At 33.7% G+C, this 16,788-nt stretch overlaps 2 protein-coding genes across 2 annotated transcripts; both read left to right on the top strand.

The window, feature by feature from the left end:
- The first annotated feature begins 137 nt into the window (after nucleotides 1–137).
- On the top strand, nucleotides 138–2,978 carry LOC107958222 (ferredoxin--NADP reductase, leaf isozyme, chloroplastic). The gene is made up of 9 exons (XM_016893914.2): nucleotides 138–552; nucleotides 620–854; nucleotides 956–1,089; nucleotides 1,192–1,270; nucleotides 1,848–1,939; nucleotides 2,021–2,098; nucleotides 2,188–2,250; nucleotides 2,334–2,568; nucleotides 2,639–2,978. Exons 1-9 carry the CDS (start codon nucleotides 448–450, stop codon nucleotides 2,704–2,706), a joined length of 1,089 nt encoding a protein of 362 aa, XP_016749403.1. The 5' UTR covers nucleotides 138–447; the 3' UTR covers nucleotides 2,707–2,978.
- Nucleotides 2,979–6,454: 3,476 nt separating this feature from the next.
- On the top strand, nucleotides 6,455–9,047 carry LOC107958221 (pathogenesis-related thaumatin-like protein 3.5). The gene is made up of 3 exons (XM_016893913.2): nucleotides 6,455–6,943; nucleotides 7,061–7,754; nucleotides 8,400–9,047. The coding sequence occupies exons 1-3, from the start codon at nucleotides 6,880–6,882 to the stop codon at nucleotides 8,587–8,589; spliced, it is 948 nt and encodes a 315-aa protein (XP_016749402.1). The 5' UTR covers nucleotides 6,455–6,879; the 3' UTR covers nucleotides 8,590–9,047.
- Nucleotides 9,048–16,788: the final 7,741 nt, after the last annotated feature.

The raw sequence follows: 16,788 nt of genomic DNA, 5'->3' as shown, positions 1-16,788 counted from the left end.
TTTAGATTATAGTCTTTCTGGTTTGGGGTTTTAATTACAACCCATAAAATATTCAATTAGTTTTATTGGGTTTAGGCCTTCCTTCACAGGCTCTTAGACAGCAAATTCACCCAGCACATAAATATCTAACCCGAAAGCAAACGGGCTTCATAAAATTGAGTGGTTCCCAAATGGAATCAATATCTTTAGGAGTTTCCCATTGGCAATGAAGGCACTTACACCACAAATGCATCTCCCAAGAATCTAAACCGAGAATACTTTCCAACCATAGATACTAAACTGCCACTGAATTTGTCCTCCTCTCTCATCCAACCAATCTGTAATCCTTTCCCATACTTTTTTTTTGTCTTTTTTATTTCCTTTTTCAATTTGGTTCTACTTGACTCAAGTTCTTCCTCCACTTGAAGGCCACAATTCATTCTTTTTTTTTTCCTGTGCTTGTACACAATGGCTATGACTGTAAATGCAGCAGTATCTCTTCCATCTTCCAAGTCATCTACCCTGTCATTTAAAAACTCAGTCACTGTCCCTGAAAGAATCAACTTCAACAAGGTATGGTTTCTTTAAGAAGATCCACTCATTCATTTGCATTGACTCAATCTCTTGGTTTCCTCTCCAGAGTGTTTTGTACCCAAAAAATGTCAGCCTTGGTGGAAATGTGGTTTCCATTAGAGCTCAGGTCACTACAGAAGCTCCTGCAAAAGCACCAAAAATTTCCAAGAAAGATGACGAGGGTATTGTTGTGAACAAGTTCAAACCAAAGGAACCCTACATTGGAAAGTGCCTCCTCAACACCAAAATTACCGGAGATGATGCTCCAGGAGAGACTTGGCACATGGTTTTTAGTACCGAAGGTGAACTTTTAACGATTTAGGAACTTGCTTTAGTCATTGAAAATGAGGTGACCTTGTGTCAGTTTTATATGCATTTGATCATATGAAGTTGGATGGCACAGGGGAAGTACCATACAGAGAAGGACAATCCATTGGTGTCATCCCAGATGGTATTGACAAGAACGGAAAACCCCACAAACTTAGATTGTACTCTATTGCTAGCAGTGCTTTGGGAGATTTTGGCAATTCTCAAACTGTAAGGATCTGATCCCTTCAAATAACATGTTATATAGATAAGGTTTTTGTGCCTTTATTCAGTGTGATATCTAATCTGATCTTGATGAGCTTGTAATTGCAGGTTTCCTTGTGTGTGAAAAGGCTTGTCTACACCAACGAACAAGGAGAGATAGTGAAAGGAGTTTGCTCCAATTTCCTGTGTAAGGATTTTAAAGTTTTTAGTGTTTTTTTTTATTTAATAATTTCAAGGAAACCCTCACTTCGATCAATCTTGTAACATATTTATAATGATCTTCTAAGCTTGTTGATTGTTTAATAAGCAGCATGTTGGCTTCTTAGCCAATAGCTACCTCTTTTGTAAAAATGTCTAGCATTATAACAAAGGTTTATCTCTATATATCGTTCTTTCTAATATTTATGGAATTATCTCTCAAAATGTGGATTGACAAAGCACCGCACGTATCGTTTATATAATGATAAAGCTGGCCAGCAATTTACTGCAGAAAAAAACATAAATAAACATCTTGCTTTCAGGTCTGTCCATGGTAACATCTTCTGGGTCCTATGTTCAACAGCACCTGACATATTTTGTCCCGTGTAACTATAAGAAACCATTTACTGGTTCAAATTAAGGCATGACAGATAATCTTAATATTTTCCCAAATTTCTGCCTTGGATAAATTTTTCATCTTTTTTTTTTCTAAATATAATCAACTATGGTAGAATTTGCAATTCTAGAACATTACATCATTTATCAGTCGTAATTGTTCCATTCAGGTGACTTGAAGCCTGGTGCTGAAGTGAAGATCACAGGGCCTGTTGGGAAAGAGATGCTCTTGCCAAAAGATCCAAATGCCACCATCATAATGGTGTGTTTACATCACAATGGTATCTTTACTATCTTGTTATCTGAGAATTTACTATGTTAATTTCTGGTTTCCTTGTTGCAGCTCGCTACTGGAACTGGAATTGCTCCTTTCCGTTCATTCTTGTGGAAGATGTTCTTCGAAAAGCACGACGACTACAAGGTAGGCTTGATATCGAAAGCTTAACAAAAAAAGATTAGCCTTTAGCAAGTTATGGAAAGTACTTGACCTGTTATTGGCATGGAATGCAGTTCAACGGATTGGCTTGGCTCTTCTTGGGTGTTCCCACCAGTAGCTCACTGCTCTACCCAGAGGCAAGCAAGCTTTCTTAACTTTCACATCATGCTTTCTCTTGGTACTGGAACATATTGGCTTAGGCTTTCTACTTTCAACCCAGGAATTTGAGAAGATGAAGGAGAAGGCACCAAATAACCTCAGGGTGGATTATGCGATTAGTAGAGAACAGACAAATGAGCAGGGTGAGAAGATGTATATTCAAACCCGAATGGCCCAATATGCTGAAGAACTTTGGGAATTGCTTAAGAAAGATAACACCTATGTCTACATGTGCGGGCTGAAGGGAATGGAAAAGGGAATCGACGATATCATGACTTCTTTGGCTGCCAAAGATGGTAATTTATGTAACGGGGTTCAGCATTTGCAAAAATACCATCTTATCTTGTAACTTTTTGTATCTTCCAGGTATTGATTGGATTGAATACAAGAGACAAATGAAGAAAGGAGAACAATGGAACGTTGAAGTCTACTGATCTAGGTGGGATTTTGCTATTCAGTCATTTCCTTGCTTCTCTCTGCACCATCTCTTTTTGAACTTGTTTGATGCTGTAGAAGTTGAATTATCAACTCAACTCATAAATTCTTGCCTCAGAACAGGTTGTATAGTGCAAATTTGAAGGAGATAACTTCGTATCCTGTAATATCCTCCTTTTTTTTCTTTTTGGTCTAATTATTGTATTTGTCCTTTTACAATTTTAACATTTATTTTCTCCACATAATTTTATCTCCAAATTGATACATTAAAGTGAGTGTAGTGAAATTATCATTTTAATAGTCAGTTTAACATTACTTCTTAGAAGCACTTTTGGAACAAAAAAAATATTTTTAAGATAAAAGCATTACTAAACAAGATGTTTTTGGACTTTTTGAAAATACCATTGGGACAAAAATTGCTTTACGAAAATACTTTTTTTAACCTGAAGGAGTAGAAAATTCCAACTTTCGCTCAAAAGTATTTCTTGGGCCTGGCTCTAAAACTAACTATTAGGACCCGTCAAGCCCAATGATTCAATACCTCATCTAAAGTCATTAAATGGGTAAAAGTCTAATATGTGAGGAAAGGGTACACAGAGAGTAAAATGGGCTTATGTTCTTTTTTATTTCTTTGGAGTAGTCTGGGGTTGTCCTCTTGTTTGTTAGTGCAAATCACCAATGGAAAGTGCATTGCCAATAGGCGGCAATGAGAGACAACAACAATTTTTTCCTATTAGTAACCAACAAATGCTTGCTTCGTAAATTAACTAATCTTGATAACCTCATCAATAATTGGTGTTATTATTTTTCTCACCACAGGCCAGCCTTCTTGCATCAGCTGATTTCATTTGATTCTCTTTTTATTCTTATCACCACCTCCCATTGTTGGAATATTACGAATAGCATGATGTCATCTCTTTTTCAGTGCTTCTCATCTTCTCAAATCATATAATATGACAACAACAACAACAAAAAAACATCCCATTAAATGTCAGGCCTTCTGCATTTTGTTCTTGCCAAGTCTAAAAAATTCAATGTTTCACATTTACAAAAACAAAAACCCTACTTTTCCTACTCTTTTCAAATCATTCATGCATAAAAACAAGTCACCAATGATATACACCTTTTTCATGCTTCTACTCTTGGAATTCTTCTTTGAATTTTCACGCCATTATTTCAACATCATTTGCCCAATCCCTATTCATATTATAGTTCAACGATTCGCATCATCAAAAACCTATTGTATCTATGCGTTATAAGTTAAAACTAGCAATTTCTTTCCCTTTTTTTTCCCCCAAACGCCGACGAAGTATTGACGTTTTTCTAGAATGCGACTCTAATTTTATAGCCCAGGCGTGATAGATTTGTATTCACTGATCTTACTGTGGCCTGTGGTGATAAAAAAAATGTCGTTAATGTCGTTGTCGTTGCTTATCGATACATGTTATCCATAAGCCAGCTGTTGAATACTTTTGACATCAATAAAAATGATGGTCACATCATTAAAAATAAAGTTAAATTAATATTATGTTATTATTAAGTTAATTGACTGTATAATCATACAGCTATATTATTTGAACATAATTCCACTTGGATGGAAATAATATTCATGTAAAATTTTCTTAACAAATATATATTTCAATATTCCAAGTTGATTCAATAAATTAAATATTAATCTATTTATGTGGAGAAAAATTATATTTCGATATTTAATTTGTGTTCCAAAATAATGAATAAGAAACCAATAGATACAATTTAATATTGAACAACTTAATTACTGTGTAATATGTTTGTTTAAACGTCAGTAGCCTAATCATTACCGCTAATATTCAGTACAATTTTCTACCAAATACCAAGAGAAGTAGCATTTGGATTCTACCTCTCTCGATAAATCACTGTCATTTAATTTAAACCCGTTCATTTGTCTTGTAGTCATAACCAAATTTCATAAATCAAAACTGAGTGATTCAGTGAATATTTCCTAAATATTAATAAATAAATAAATAAGGTAACACAATCATGTAAATTTTAGTATGTTATTAGCACGTTGGTGCCTTTGTTTGTTGTTGGGATTTTTCTGGGTTAGGGGAGACAAACTTCGAGGGTTAAACGATTGGCCTCACTGAGAATCAAGGTAAATGAATTCTTTTATTTATTTATTTTTCTTTTTTATTTCAGAGGCTAAAAGAATGCGCCAATGCAGACATGTTGATAGCTTAAAATGTGCTTTAAACAATTTTAATATGTGCTTTAAATTTATTTGGATTCCACTGAAATTTTGACAGAAGATTATATATATCTTTCAACTGAGGTAAATGGGTAATTTTCTTTTGGGTAAATTATTCAGTTGATCACTTAAATTTTTTAACCTTTTCATTTTAATCACCCAAATAAAGAATTTTAATTTTGATCGTTACAATAATTTGTAAGATGATTAGAAAAGTTAAAAAAAATGCACTATAAATGGGCATCTTGTTGGTTGTAATTAATTACATTGCTTTCAGAAATCTTAATTTTAATTTTAATTTTAATTTGAAAAGTCTTAAATCGATAAGCATATATTAAAAGTAATCTGTTATAAGCGAAAATGAGCAACACCTAATAACGATGAATTTTGACCTTATCTCAGTTTTCAAAGCTGGCGTGCCCACCTTGCTAACTGCAAAATTCAACCACAAACCTCCTGGTCTAGTGGTTTCAACTTTAAAGCCGACGGCTGCGCGCGAAATACTCCCGAGGGAAATTTCAGCATTTAAGCTTTGAGATATTTTAATTGGGGTAGTTAGTATTAAGATATTTTCGAGGGCAAATATCTTTAAAGTGGTTGCTTTCAGGTTATACCGTTTGTGTTCATGACACTTTATTGTTAGAAATTGACTCATTAATACTTATTAACTTCAGAGTTCAGACTATTGAACTAAATAAACTTGGTTAATTTTATTTTATCTTCTTCTTTTGCTTTACCGTGTAAACATAGTTAACATAGAAGTTGCTCAAACAACGCCATACTCTGTCGTCGAGGGGCCAATGGGTTCTACTCATACAAATATTAGTTTAACCAAAAAAAATTGGTCAGTGGGGATTGTGTTTACAAGCTTGTCTATTTCGTCTTTTAAACAAAAATTTAAATTCAAATAAAACACAAGCCATCAGGATAAAAAATTATTTCAAATGATAAATTTTTGAACTAATTTCTCATTAATTTTAAGTGAACTTTTTCTAGAGGGAGCCAAACCCCTTGTCTGCTCTCTCCTTATTATGCCTATAGAATCAAGTTAGGTTGATTTTTTTTAATTTCTTTGTTCAAATTTTGGGAAATTGGAAATTTGAGTTTTAATTATTAAAATATATTATATTGCAAAATTCGAAACAAATGAAGATAATGTTTCAAAATCTTGGTTTTAGACTTGCTGCGACCTTTATGGGTCTAGAAAAAGCTAATCTATGATAAACTATTTTCCCTCGTTGATTTTCTTGTTTATTTTATATCAAAAGAGCTCTAAACCGTCTAATTAAGGGACCGGAGCAAGTGAAGATGTAAGGGCTGTAGCCAGCCGCATTTGACTTGGTGTTCTGCATCATCCTCGGCAATGATTTGGCTCTCCCTGTTCATAAGTTTTACCATTCTTCCAGCTTCGAAATACAGTAGAAAAATAATTTGTAAAATTTGAGCGAATTAAAATTTTAAAAGTTATACTGATTAATTCTCCCTATTTCTAGTCATATCTATTATAACGCCTCTAACTAGAAACTTTAGACGGCAGATTATTTCAGCAAATGGAAACTATTATGGTTTCATTGTAGTGGAGCCTCGTATTTGTATTTTTATCATCGAAGTTGTTTTACATGCAAAAAAAGCCCAAGGAAGGAAAATAAATTCTCGACTGAGCACTGCAGCTCATCTCAAAACTCAATGAGGTAGACAAAATAGCAACGTCTAGTTGGGCCCGCCCATCATCTTTCTGACTGTATCTGACGTTAGGTTTTTTTGTATATAGCTCAAGCTCGATTTCCCTTTATAAACACCCATGCTGTATCGCCATTGCATAATCTTACCTTTTCCCAACCACCATTTCTCAAGAAGAAGAAGAAGTGTTGTGTTGGATTTTGGCGTTCCCCAAAACTTCCTCTTCTTCTTTCGCATTATATAAAGGGTTTTCCTTGCAAACTTCATGGCCCAGCTTACATTTATTGCTTCGATTTGTGTTCTTATTCTATCACATTCGGTCATATCAGGTACTGATTTGGGAAACATTCAAACATACTTAATCAATTCTATTGTTAAACATCGAGAATTGGATTCTAGTTTGGGTTTTTCTTATAAATTTAGATTTTTCGCTGCATTGTAAACAGGTGTACAAGCAACAACCTTTACCATAGTAAACAAATGCGACTATGTTGTATGGCCTGGAATTCTCACAAACGCAGGTGTTCCACCGCTTCCCACTACAGGTTTCACTCTCCAAAGAGGTGAAACCAAGACCATTGCCGCACCGACATCATGGGGTGGTCGTTTTTGGGGTAGAACCCATTGCTCCCAAGATTCCACTGGTAAATTTTCATGTTTGACCGGCGATTGTGGCTCCGGCAAGTTAGAATGTTCGGGGAATGGCGCTACTCCGCCTGCCACTTTGGCTGAATTTACTTTAGATGGCGCTGGCGGACTCGATTTTTTCGATGTGAGCTTGGTGGATGGTTATAACGTCCCTATGTTAGTAGTTCCTCAGGGTGGCACAGGACCGAATTGTACCTACACCGGCTGCGCGGTGGATCTTAATGACTCGTGTCCTTCAGATCTCAGGGTGATGAGCGCAGACGGCGGAGACGGCGTCGCTTGCAAGAGTGCTTGCGAGGCCTTCCGCCAGCCTCAGTACTGTTGCAACGGCGCGTATGCAACACCAGACACCTGCAAGCCTTCTTCGTACTCGAAGATCTTTAAGACAGCTTGCCCACTCGCCTACAGCTATGCCTACGATGATAAAACCAGTACTTTCACATGTGCCAATGCTGATTACACGATTACTTTCTGCCCTTCGCCTAACACCAGGTAATTTACTTTACTAAACTGCTTTTTTTTTTGTTGGTCGACTTTACCAACCTTTTCCAACTTTTTTGCACGTTAAACGTCAAAGTGTAATTTTTATCATGACAAAAAGGTTCTATCCCCAGTGGCCGTAAATAATAAATGTGAAAGTTGGCCTTCATTGGCCGCCATGTCGGCTGTGGGACATTTTAACATTTACGTACTGAGATGGCTCACCTTGAGTTCCAATAAAATCACCCCGGGAGCTAGCCCATTAAAGCTTAAAAAAAAGATGTAGTTAAGAGTCGCTGTATGGCTGCCTCCTTGATTTGCTAGGTAGGGTGGCCGTGGAATGGTCATTTTAGGCGTTCTTGCTGAATTTTAATGCATCAATCCCTCTTCATCTCCCGATAGGCATTATTACCGACACAGTTTAATTTATTATAGCCTGTAGGCATCGCTTTTTGATACCAAACCCTTGACACCATTGCTCTGCCAGACTGAGCAGTGCACGCCTATCATCAATATTCTATTATTGTAATACTCAAAATAAATGCTTCAATTCCAAGGGTTTTTCAATATATTTTACTCTGACCCAGAGTTTTTATTATTATTTTTTTTGTAACGTGCAATGTTTTTAACGTTTTGTTTTGGCACGTAAATTTGCAGCCAGAAATCATCAAAAGGGGAAAACGGGGAACCCACAACAACAACAACGCCAACGTCACCTCTTATAAACAGCACAATGGTATACGAAGGTGCCTTGAACGAAAATGCAGCATCACCGTCCACGTGCACCCACGTGTTCGTCGGCATAACATTTTTTATGGCGTTTTGGTGGTCATGGCAACTATTCTAACTTGTTCACTAACTTCATCCATAGGGTAGGATTCGAGGCCATATAGGGCTATAAACTGAGGAAAGCCCCATCAATATTTGGGCCTTGTGACCCCTGTAGGCCCATGAGCATGGCCTACTATGACGTGGGTTCCGGTCAGGACTTAAAAGCTCATCCGTCAAATCAACAGAAGTTTGCCCAACCATTTGCTTTTCAACTTGCAACAGTCCAATGGAGCACTTGGTGGGTGGGGCTGGGGGTGAAGAGCCTAATGAACGAAAGGGAGGCTTTTAGGCTTATTTTAAAGTTATTTTAGGATGAATATTTTTTTTATAGTATATATTACAGGAGGGGATGGGATTCTTTCGATTGTTGAATTCATGGAATGTATGGACTATATTAGTATTATCATGTACGCTGCCACTACCAACAACTGCAACATTTGCTTCCAAGCAAAATGAAATTATTTATTTTTATTATTACCTGTTTTTGTCTTGATGTTTTATGTCGTATCCATTGGGAATTTGATTAAATTAATTCTAGTGATTCGTCAAACAGAATATAATGAATAGGATAATGTATTAAATTAAATTAAAAGGATGGAGTGTTAAAAGGCGTGCAAAGTGACTACTAATAAACCAGCTAAATAGCAATTCTATTTGGGTACGGGAGAGGTTGCAATTTGTGTGGAGGGTGATTGGCCCAGCTTTTTGTTGGATTTCATTGTCAATTTTATCAGTTATTTTCCCACCCGCAATTTTATTTAATTTCTATTATTAGTATACGTTTTCATCGACAGCTAGCATGCAGAATATGCAACCTTTTCTAAATTTCCTAATCAAAGCAATGGCTGTGAAGATAAGATCGTACAAATAATTGTTGCTTAATAATTCAAATGTTTGTATGCGTGTAGATGCTCTAATTGGCTGCAACATGTTGACATCAATTAACCACAACTACGTGATTTGGTGGCACAGGATTGTTTTTTCCTTTTCCACCAATGTTATTTAAATTAGATTAGACCGTTATTCAAATTAAAAATCAATTAAATTAGTTGAATTAAAATATTAATTTAAAGAGATGAGTTAAATTGATTAACTAACAAAATATTAGAAATTGGGATGGCTAAATTGGTTAAATCAATTTTTACTTTTTTTTTAATAACTTTCTGTTAAAATTTTTATGACTTTTAATAACTTATAAAATTATACCGATAATTAATGATTTGAATGCATGTTTTATCCATTCCCCCAGGGCTACGGAAATTGTAGAACGCTCGATGGTAGTGTGATTAACTGTTTGTGTGCGCTAATTAATTATAATCAGACAGATAAAACGTCTTAGTCTGCTAAGCTGGCTTGGGAATCTCCATTAATTTAAGTGGATGAGATCCTTCGTATAAGTTAGTTTTGGTAAAATGACACGAACCAAAATAAAAGTTGACAGCCGGCAGGCCAATCCAGTAGGATCCAACTAAGGGTAGTAAACAAGAAATATGAATAATTAATAAATTTTATTGATTTTCAACCGTCAAATTCAAGGGCTGCAATTCTTTTATCTTTTATCACACTGTTATTGTCGAGTGCGAGAGGAGACCTGTCTGGATTATATTCATCTGCAAGTTTCAAAAGGAACAAATAGTTAAAAGTGGTCAGGTGTCTGCCTAACCGTATAAGACGTTGAACTTTCGACAATCGAATCGATATCCATTGTTTTGAAATGTATAAAACGACATTTCCAGGTCATGAAAAAAGTATGTTTTGCTGCATTGAACCTTTGACTGTCGCCTTTTATAAATGTATTTTGTCTGTCGAAGTCAATGACACTGCAATTGGCTTGCAAGTTGCAATGGCGGTTGATGAGAAAACATGTTGGTCCATCCAAAAAACCAAAAAGGTAAGTAAAACAATACAGAATTCCAATTTCGCTTGGTGACAGGTTTAATTTAAAAGGAAATTATTGTTGATTTGGTATTAATTATTTAATTTACTTTGTATAATATTTTTAAAACATTTATAAAAATAACATTATTATTAATAACATTCATAATATAATTAATTTATTTATATGAAGAGTAGAAATATGGTTTTGCAATATGTCTGTATATTAAACATAGTACAAATATATATATTTCAATATTGTATCATTACTTCAATTGTGACTCCAACTTTTTTTATTTATTAAATATTATTTATTTTAAATTTATTATGTACTAAAAATTTAAAATGCATAATGTTAAATTTAGCCCTTGACGTTACGTTTTTTTCTCAATGTGGTCCTTATTCTTTTTTGAACTAAATTTAACTCTCAACCTTTTAAAATAATAAAGCTTAACTATCAACCTTTTGGAAAAGAGTAAAAATGATTTTTTTTAATAAGAATACTAACTAAAATGTTTAATTTTTAAACACGACAACTTGCATGACATTCTACGTGTACTCAATGCTTTTTTTTAAATTTTTATGATCTTTTTATATTTTTAATTTTGATTTTGATATTTTATTTTTATAATTTTTGAAATATTTATTGACGTGACATATAAAGCAAATGATATTATGTTAGCATGATATGCACATGGGCTATTGTACGAGTTGCCACGCCAACAATATTAAAGGTTAAAGGCTAAATTTAGTTAAAAAAAGAATAAAGTTCAAATTGACAGAAAATGTAAACGTTAAGGGTTAAACTTATTATTAAGCCAAATTAAAAAACATTATATTAATAATTTTTATGTGATAATAACAAATATAAAATTCATTAACTATTAATGAATTTGATAATATATTAATGTGGCAATTAAGTTGGTCATACCATTTAAATGTTCTACTAAAAAACATCACATATATATATTATAAATTAATAAAAAATTTAAATTTATAAATTTATTGAATATACTTTGATAAATTAAAAAATAATAAAAGCTTATTTGTAATTAAATCAATCTAATTTTATCTATAAATCGAAATTTATTTTAAATACCATAATAATTAAATCATGTTATCAATATTCTTCATAATTCATAGAAATTAAATGCTTTAGATAAACATTATATAAAAATAATAGTAATATATTGATAATATGCTTTAAACTAAATATATTTTATACTTATTTCTATATTTTATAATTATTGATAAATATTAATTGAACCAAATTCAATCGGTTTCATTCGTATAAATTCTATCTCGATAAATAACTTGTAACACTCTTAACCCCTCTCCGCCGTCGGATTAGGGTCATGAGCATTACTAACGAATCAAACAATTAATTCAATCATAATCAACATATAAACTAACTGATAACATTATAATATGCAAGGGCAGTTCACGACAATCTAATATTTTCATGCTAGATTCTTATACATTCGAATAATAAATTATGCTATGCATTTCTAAACTTAGTCTTTACTGTCTACACTCTTATCACTATTTATACCTTCTAGAATGTCAGAATTCAGATACATACAAGACTATTCCAATTATTAGCATCAGAGTATTAGTCCATACTACGTCTACAATTATCTTTTTAATTTATCGTCAACGATGTTAATAGAATGCACCTAATTTAGGTTTGCTAATCCACCCCAATTCAAAGTAAAAGTTACTCTTACAGTCCTTATTACGAGTTTATGGATGTAATAGCCCAAATTTCAACGATGTCGGAAATAGTGGTTCGAGGCCACCAAATCTGAAAAATAAACTCGTAGATTATATTATTTAATATTTATGAGCCAAATGTAGCTTTTAAAATATTTTTGAAATAGTAAATTGTGTTTTATAAAGATTTATTTGGTCAAGAAATTAAGAAAAAAAGTATCGAGATATCGGTGTTATAAACCGAGCCATAAATATTTTTATAAATATTTATCAAGTGTCAATAAAGTAACATTAAAATTTCGTTAGAAAATTTTGATGTTTGGGTTATTAATTAAATAAAAAGGACTAAATTGAAAAAGGTGTAAAAGTTGCTAGAAGGATTAAATAGCTCAATTGTCAAATTAGGAAGGACATAAAGTGAAAATAAGCTACTTTGGGTGGCACAAGCAGAGAAAAATCAAGAAATAAGGGCAAAATGGGAAAATAACAATTTACTAAATAAAAAGGGGACTAGAATGGAATATCTAGAATTCTCTTCATTTCTCTTCATTTTCATCAGCTGAAAAACAGCCATGGAAGAGGGTTCAAGCTGGTTTTCATACTCTAGCTTCATGTAAGTTTAATTCTTGCTTTCTCCTTGAAATTTCTAAGATTTTGGACTTTTACAATCGGGTCCAACTTACTATGTCATTAGTTTTTGATTCCATGGCTAATTTTTAAAGTTTTTATGGATGAGTGCTGGAAGCATATGATGAAAAAATATAGAATTTAAGTTTTAATTTTGATGTATGATGATTTTAGGACCTAATTATGAAAGAGTTTAGAATTAAGGTCTAGTGCTAAAGTTTTGATTTTCAGGGGTTATAAAGTAGTTTAAAATGATAGACTAAAGTATTAATTGAGAAAAATTAGCTCAATTGAGGGGTTAATTGAGCAATGACTGAATTGTATGAACCGTGAATTTTGGGGTAAAATGGAAATCGATATTTTGCATTAAAACTCTTTTGGACAGTAGCAGTAGTCTAACTTTAAAAAATCACCAAAAATTGTAGAAATTGAATTAGAGGATGGATGAAATATGAAATTAAAGCTTATTGAGTCTAGTTTCTTATAGAAAAAACGATGTAAGTAATGGAATTATAAATAGTAAAAATAATTTAGTAACTATGACACAGATAGACAGCTTGAATATTCATATAAGTAAATAGTAAAAATTATAGATAATGTTACTTACAAGTTTGTTATATAAATTAAGGATGTGAAATGAAATGATAGAGAATGGATCAGTAAGTAAAAATGGATTATTGGTATAAGGATTAAATTGTAAAGTATTTAAATGTATCAAATTCAATTTTAATACTACTTTATTGACACTCCGTAAATATTTATAAAAATATTTATGGCTCGGTTTATAACACCGAGATTTCGATACTTTTTTTCTTAATTTCTTGACCAAATAAATCTTTATAAAACACAATTTACTATTTCAAAAATCTTTTAAAGGCTACATTTGGCTCATAAATATTAAATAATATAATCTCCAAGTTCATTTTTCAGATTTGGTGGTCTCGAACCACTATTTCTGACATAGCTGAAATTTGGGCTATTACAATGGAACTCTAAAAGTAGTTTAAAAATAGCAAGGACTAATTTGATACAATTCTAAAAGTTTAGGAAAAAATTATAAAAATTTTAACTGCAGGGGTCACACTGCCGTGTGGGCATTCGAAGTAGGGACACACGGCCGTGTCTCAGCCCGTGTCTGTGCTCGTGTAACTCACTAACTTGGGTCACACGACCAAGTCACACGCCCGTGTGCTAGACCGTGTATCCTTCAAAATGGCCTCGCACGCCCGTGTGCTACGGCCAAGTCACATGCCCGTGTGTCTAGCCGTGTAGACCTAAAATGTGCCTTAAATTACAAGTTTATCATTTCCTATTTACTTGGACACTAAGCAACTCAATTGCTAATCATTTAACCTATTCAAAACACGATTAAACATGCCCAAAATACACCAAATTCATCACCTAATATGCCTAATCAATTTACCCTCATTGGTACCACATTTTATATGTTCAAATACGTCAACAACACATCAAACATTCAAGTTTTTTATTTATATCACACTTGTCATATTTGAACTAACTTCCAATATAACACCCCTAACCCGTATCCATCGCCAAACTAGGGTTAAGAGGCATTACCAGACAATCGAAACATTTCGAATTTATTTCACAATCTAAAAGTCATACTTCATCATATCATAATCAAACATCAACATAAAGTCTCTTTCTTAGGTTATCGAGACCTTAATCATGCTTTAGAAAGGAGTCGGGACTAAACCAAGCACATACAATTTTTTTCCAAAACTTAAACATTTTTCTAAATTATAAAGGTCACACGCCCGTGTGAACAAGCCGCATGCCTCACACGGCATTAGGCACGCCTGTGTGTCTATGCCATGGTAAAACAAGGCATACATACTGAATTGTCCACACGGCCACAAGACACGCCCGTGTGCCAGGCCATGTGAAAATTAGAGAGGTTACTGACTTGGGTCACACGACCGACCACACGACCATGTGCCAGCCCGTGTGCCACACACGACTGATAGACACGCCCGTGTCTAGGCTGTGTCAAAACTGTAGAGTATACTAACTTAAAATCGTAGGGTACCTTAGAGGACACACGGTCGTGTAACATGACCGTATGTCGCACACGACTGAGATACACGCCCGTGTCTCTACCCGTGTGGACAAAAATAGGCTATTTCAAGAGCCAAATTTGCCACCCTACAATCATGAACTCATAACAACCAATTTGAAATCATTTCCATACACTTATAGGCAGCCCAAAACATACCAAATCACACACATTTCATGCCATTTCATACTCAACCATTTTATTACTCAATTCCACAACTAAAACAAACCAAACCAATGTACCAAAATCATCCCAACTTACATAAGTTCCAAATACATAAACTCATCATTTTATCACATACTTCATACCACAACTTGCCAATTCAACATTCCATATTCAAACCATCACATAAGCATTATATATGTAATACCCCTACCCGTATTCATTGCCGGAATAGGGTACGAGGCATTACCGGAGTTTACGAATTAATTTTTTTTTTATATTCAATATAGCCCCTTTATAAACATCTAACCTTCCCTGCAATATTAAATCGAGACCAATCCACATCAACCAAATCAATTCAACATATTTTCAAGATAAATTCATGCATATTTATAAGATAACGTCATCACATATCTAAAACCAGGTTTGTTAACCATACTAATGGCTAACTTTACATTCATTTCACGTTAACATTTACTTTGTTAGCTTATACATGCCATTGATTTCCAAAATAAAGTTTCTTTATATACCGAAATCCTGAGGTTGACAGTGTGATGTGTCTCCGACCAAATCCGACCTCCAAGCTCTTAACACTACAAAACAGGGAAAAAGGAAACGGGGTAAGCACTTCGTGCTTAGTAAGCTCATGTAACAAGAATTATACTTACCTAATATTTTCAATACAATACAATAAACATCCATATATCCATTCAATGCATTATTACCCTAATATGCACAAACTCAACATTCAAGTTAGTACAATAATTTCCATGTACCAATAATATATACCATGATTGATGTACTCATCAATACCATGATTTTCATTCCCTTATTATTTTTCATATTTATCCCGTTGAATTTATCGGAATTTCGATGGATTTTCAGAGGTACACTTTTAGTGTACAATTCCGGGTCCGTCAATTCATATTCATGTGCGCACATATCCATTTCAGAGAGCACACTCCCGCGAACCTCAACCTTGCAGCGGGATTACTAGTCCAGGCTAAATCCCCTGCAATATAAACTCATAGAGTATTGTCGGGATTACCAGTCCAAGCTAAATCCCCTGCAACGACAATTACTCTAATGAGCTTGGATCTGAATTACCAGTCCAGGCTAAATTCAGACCCTAATTCGGATTACCCGTCCGGGCTAAATCCATTTTACACATATTCTTCGGGAGGGCTATATCGGAATAGGATCACTCGTCCGGGCTAGATCCTTTTTACCGTCAATTCCTTTTCAGAGATCCATCGAATTTTCCTTTCATTCAACCGGGATTTCTTCCCATTTTATCAAATATATCAATGTTTCATTAATTTTCATACAATGAACACTCAAATCATATTCACATCAATAACATACAATCTCAAGCATTTAAGAATACAATTCAAGTTACACGAACTTACCTTGATACTTGTTTGTAAACAATAAAAATCTACTAATCCCGAATTTTTTCCTTTCCTCGATCTAGCTTCGTATTTGAATCTTCCGGATCTAAATAAATAAATTTAATTATCAATTTAATACATTTCATGTTCATATGCAACATTTTCTATAATTCAACTATTATTTATAGTTCATTCAAAGCTGTCTACTTGAGTCATAGCCACTAAATTATTTATAACTTGAGCTACAGAACTCCAAATTAAGATCCGTTAATTTTCCCTGAAACTAGACTCATATAACCTCAATTATAAAACATGAAATTCATTAATTCATGTCCATAATAGTCCACTCATAAGTTTAATGGTCTATTAA

The sequence above is a fragment of the Gossypium hirsutum genome, chromosome A05 (genome assembly GCF_007990345.1).
Source record: "Gossypium hirsutum isolate 1008001.06 chromosome A05, Gossypium_hirsutum_v2.1, whole genome shotgun sequence".
Taxonomy (NCBI): domain Eukaryota; kingdom Viridiplantae; phylum Streptophyta; class Magnoliopsida; order Malvales; family Malvaceae; genus Gossypium; species Gossypium hirsutum.
Note: the sequence above shows the minus strand (reverse complement) of the source record. Positions and strands in the feature narration are given on the sequence as shown.

What these genes read in the sequence shown, in the direction of transcription:
- LOC107958222 (XM_016893914.2), top strand. Translation starts at nt 448, where the DNA reads ATGGCTATGACTGTAAATGCAGCAGTATCTCTTCCATCTTCCAAGTCA. An exon ending in CATGGTTTTTAGTACCGAAG is followed by an intron (nt 855 to 955) that starts GTGAACTTTTAA and finishes TGGATGGCACAG; the next exon opens with GGGAAGTACCATACAGAGAA. An exon ending in AGTTTGCTCCAATTTCCTGT is followed by an intron (nt 1,271 to 1,847) that starts GTAAGGATTTTA and finishes TGTTCCATTCAG; the next exon opens with GTGACTTGAAGCCTGGTGCT.
- LOC107958221 (XM_016893913.2), top strand. Translation starts at nt 6,880, where the DNA reads ATGGCCCAGCTTACATTTATTGCTTCGATTTGTGTTCTTATTCTATCA. An exon ending in ATCACATTCGGTCATATCAG is followed by an intron (nt 6,944 to 7,060) that starts GTACTGATTTGG and finishes CATTGTAAACAG; the next exon opens with GTGTACAAGCAACAACCTTT. An exon ending in TGCCCTTCGCCTAACACCAG is followed by an intron (nt 7,755 to 8,399) that starts GTAATTTACTTT and finishes GTAAATTTGCAG; the next exon opens with CCAGAAATCATCAAAAGGGG.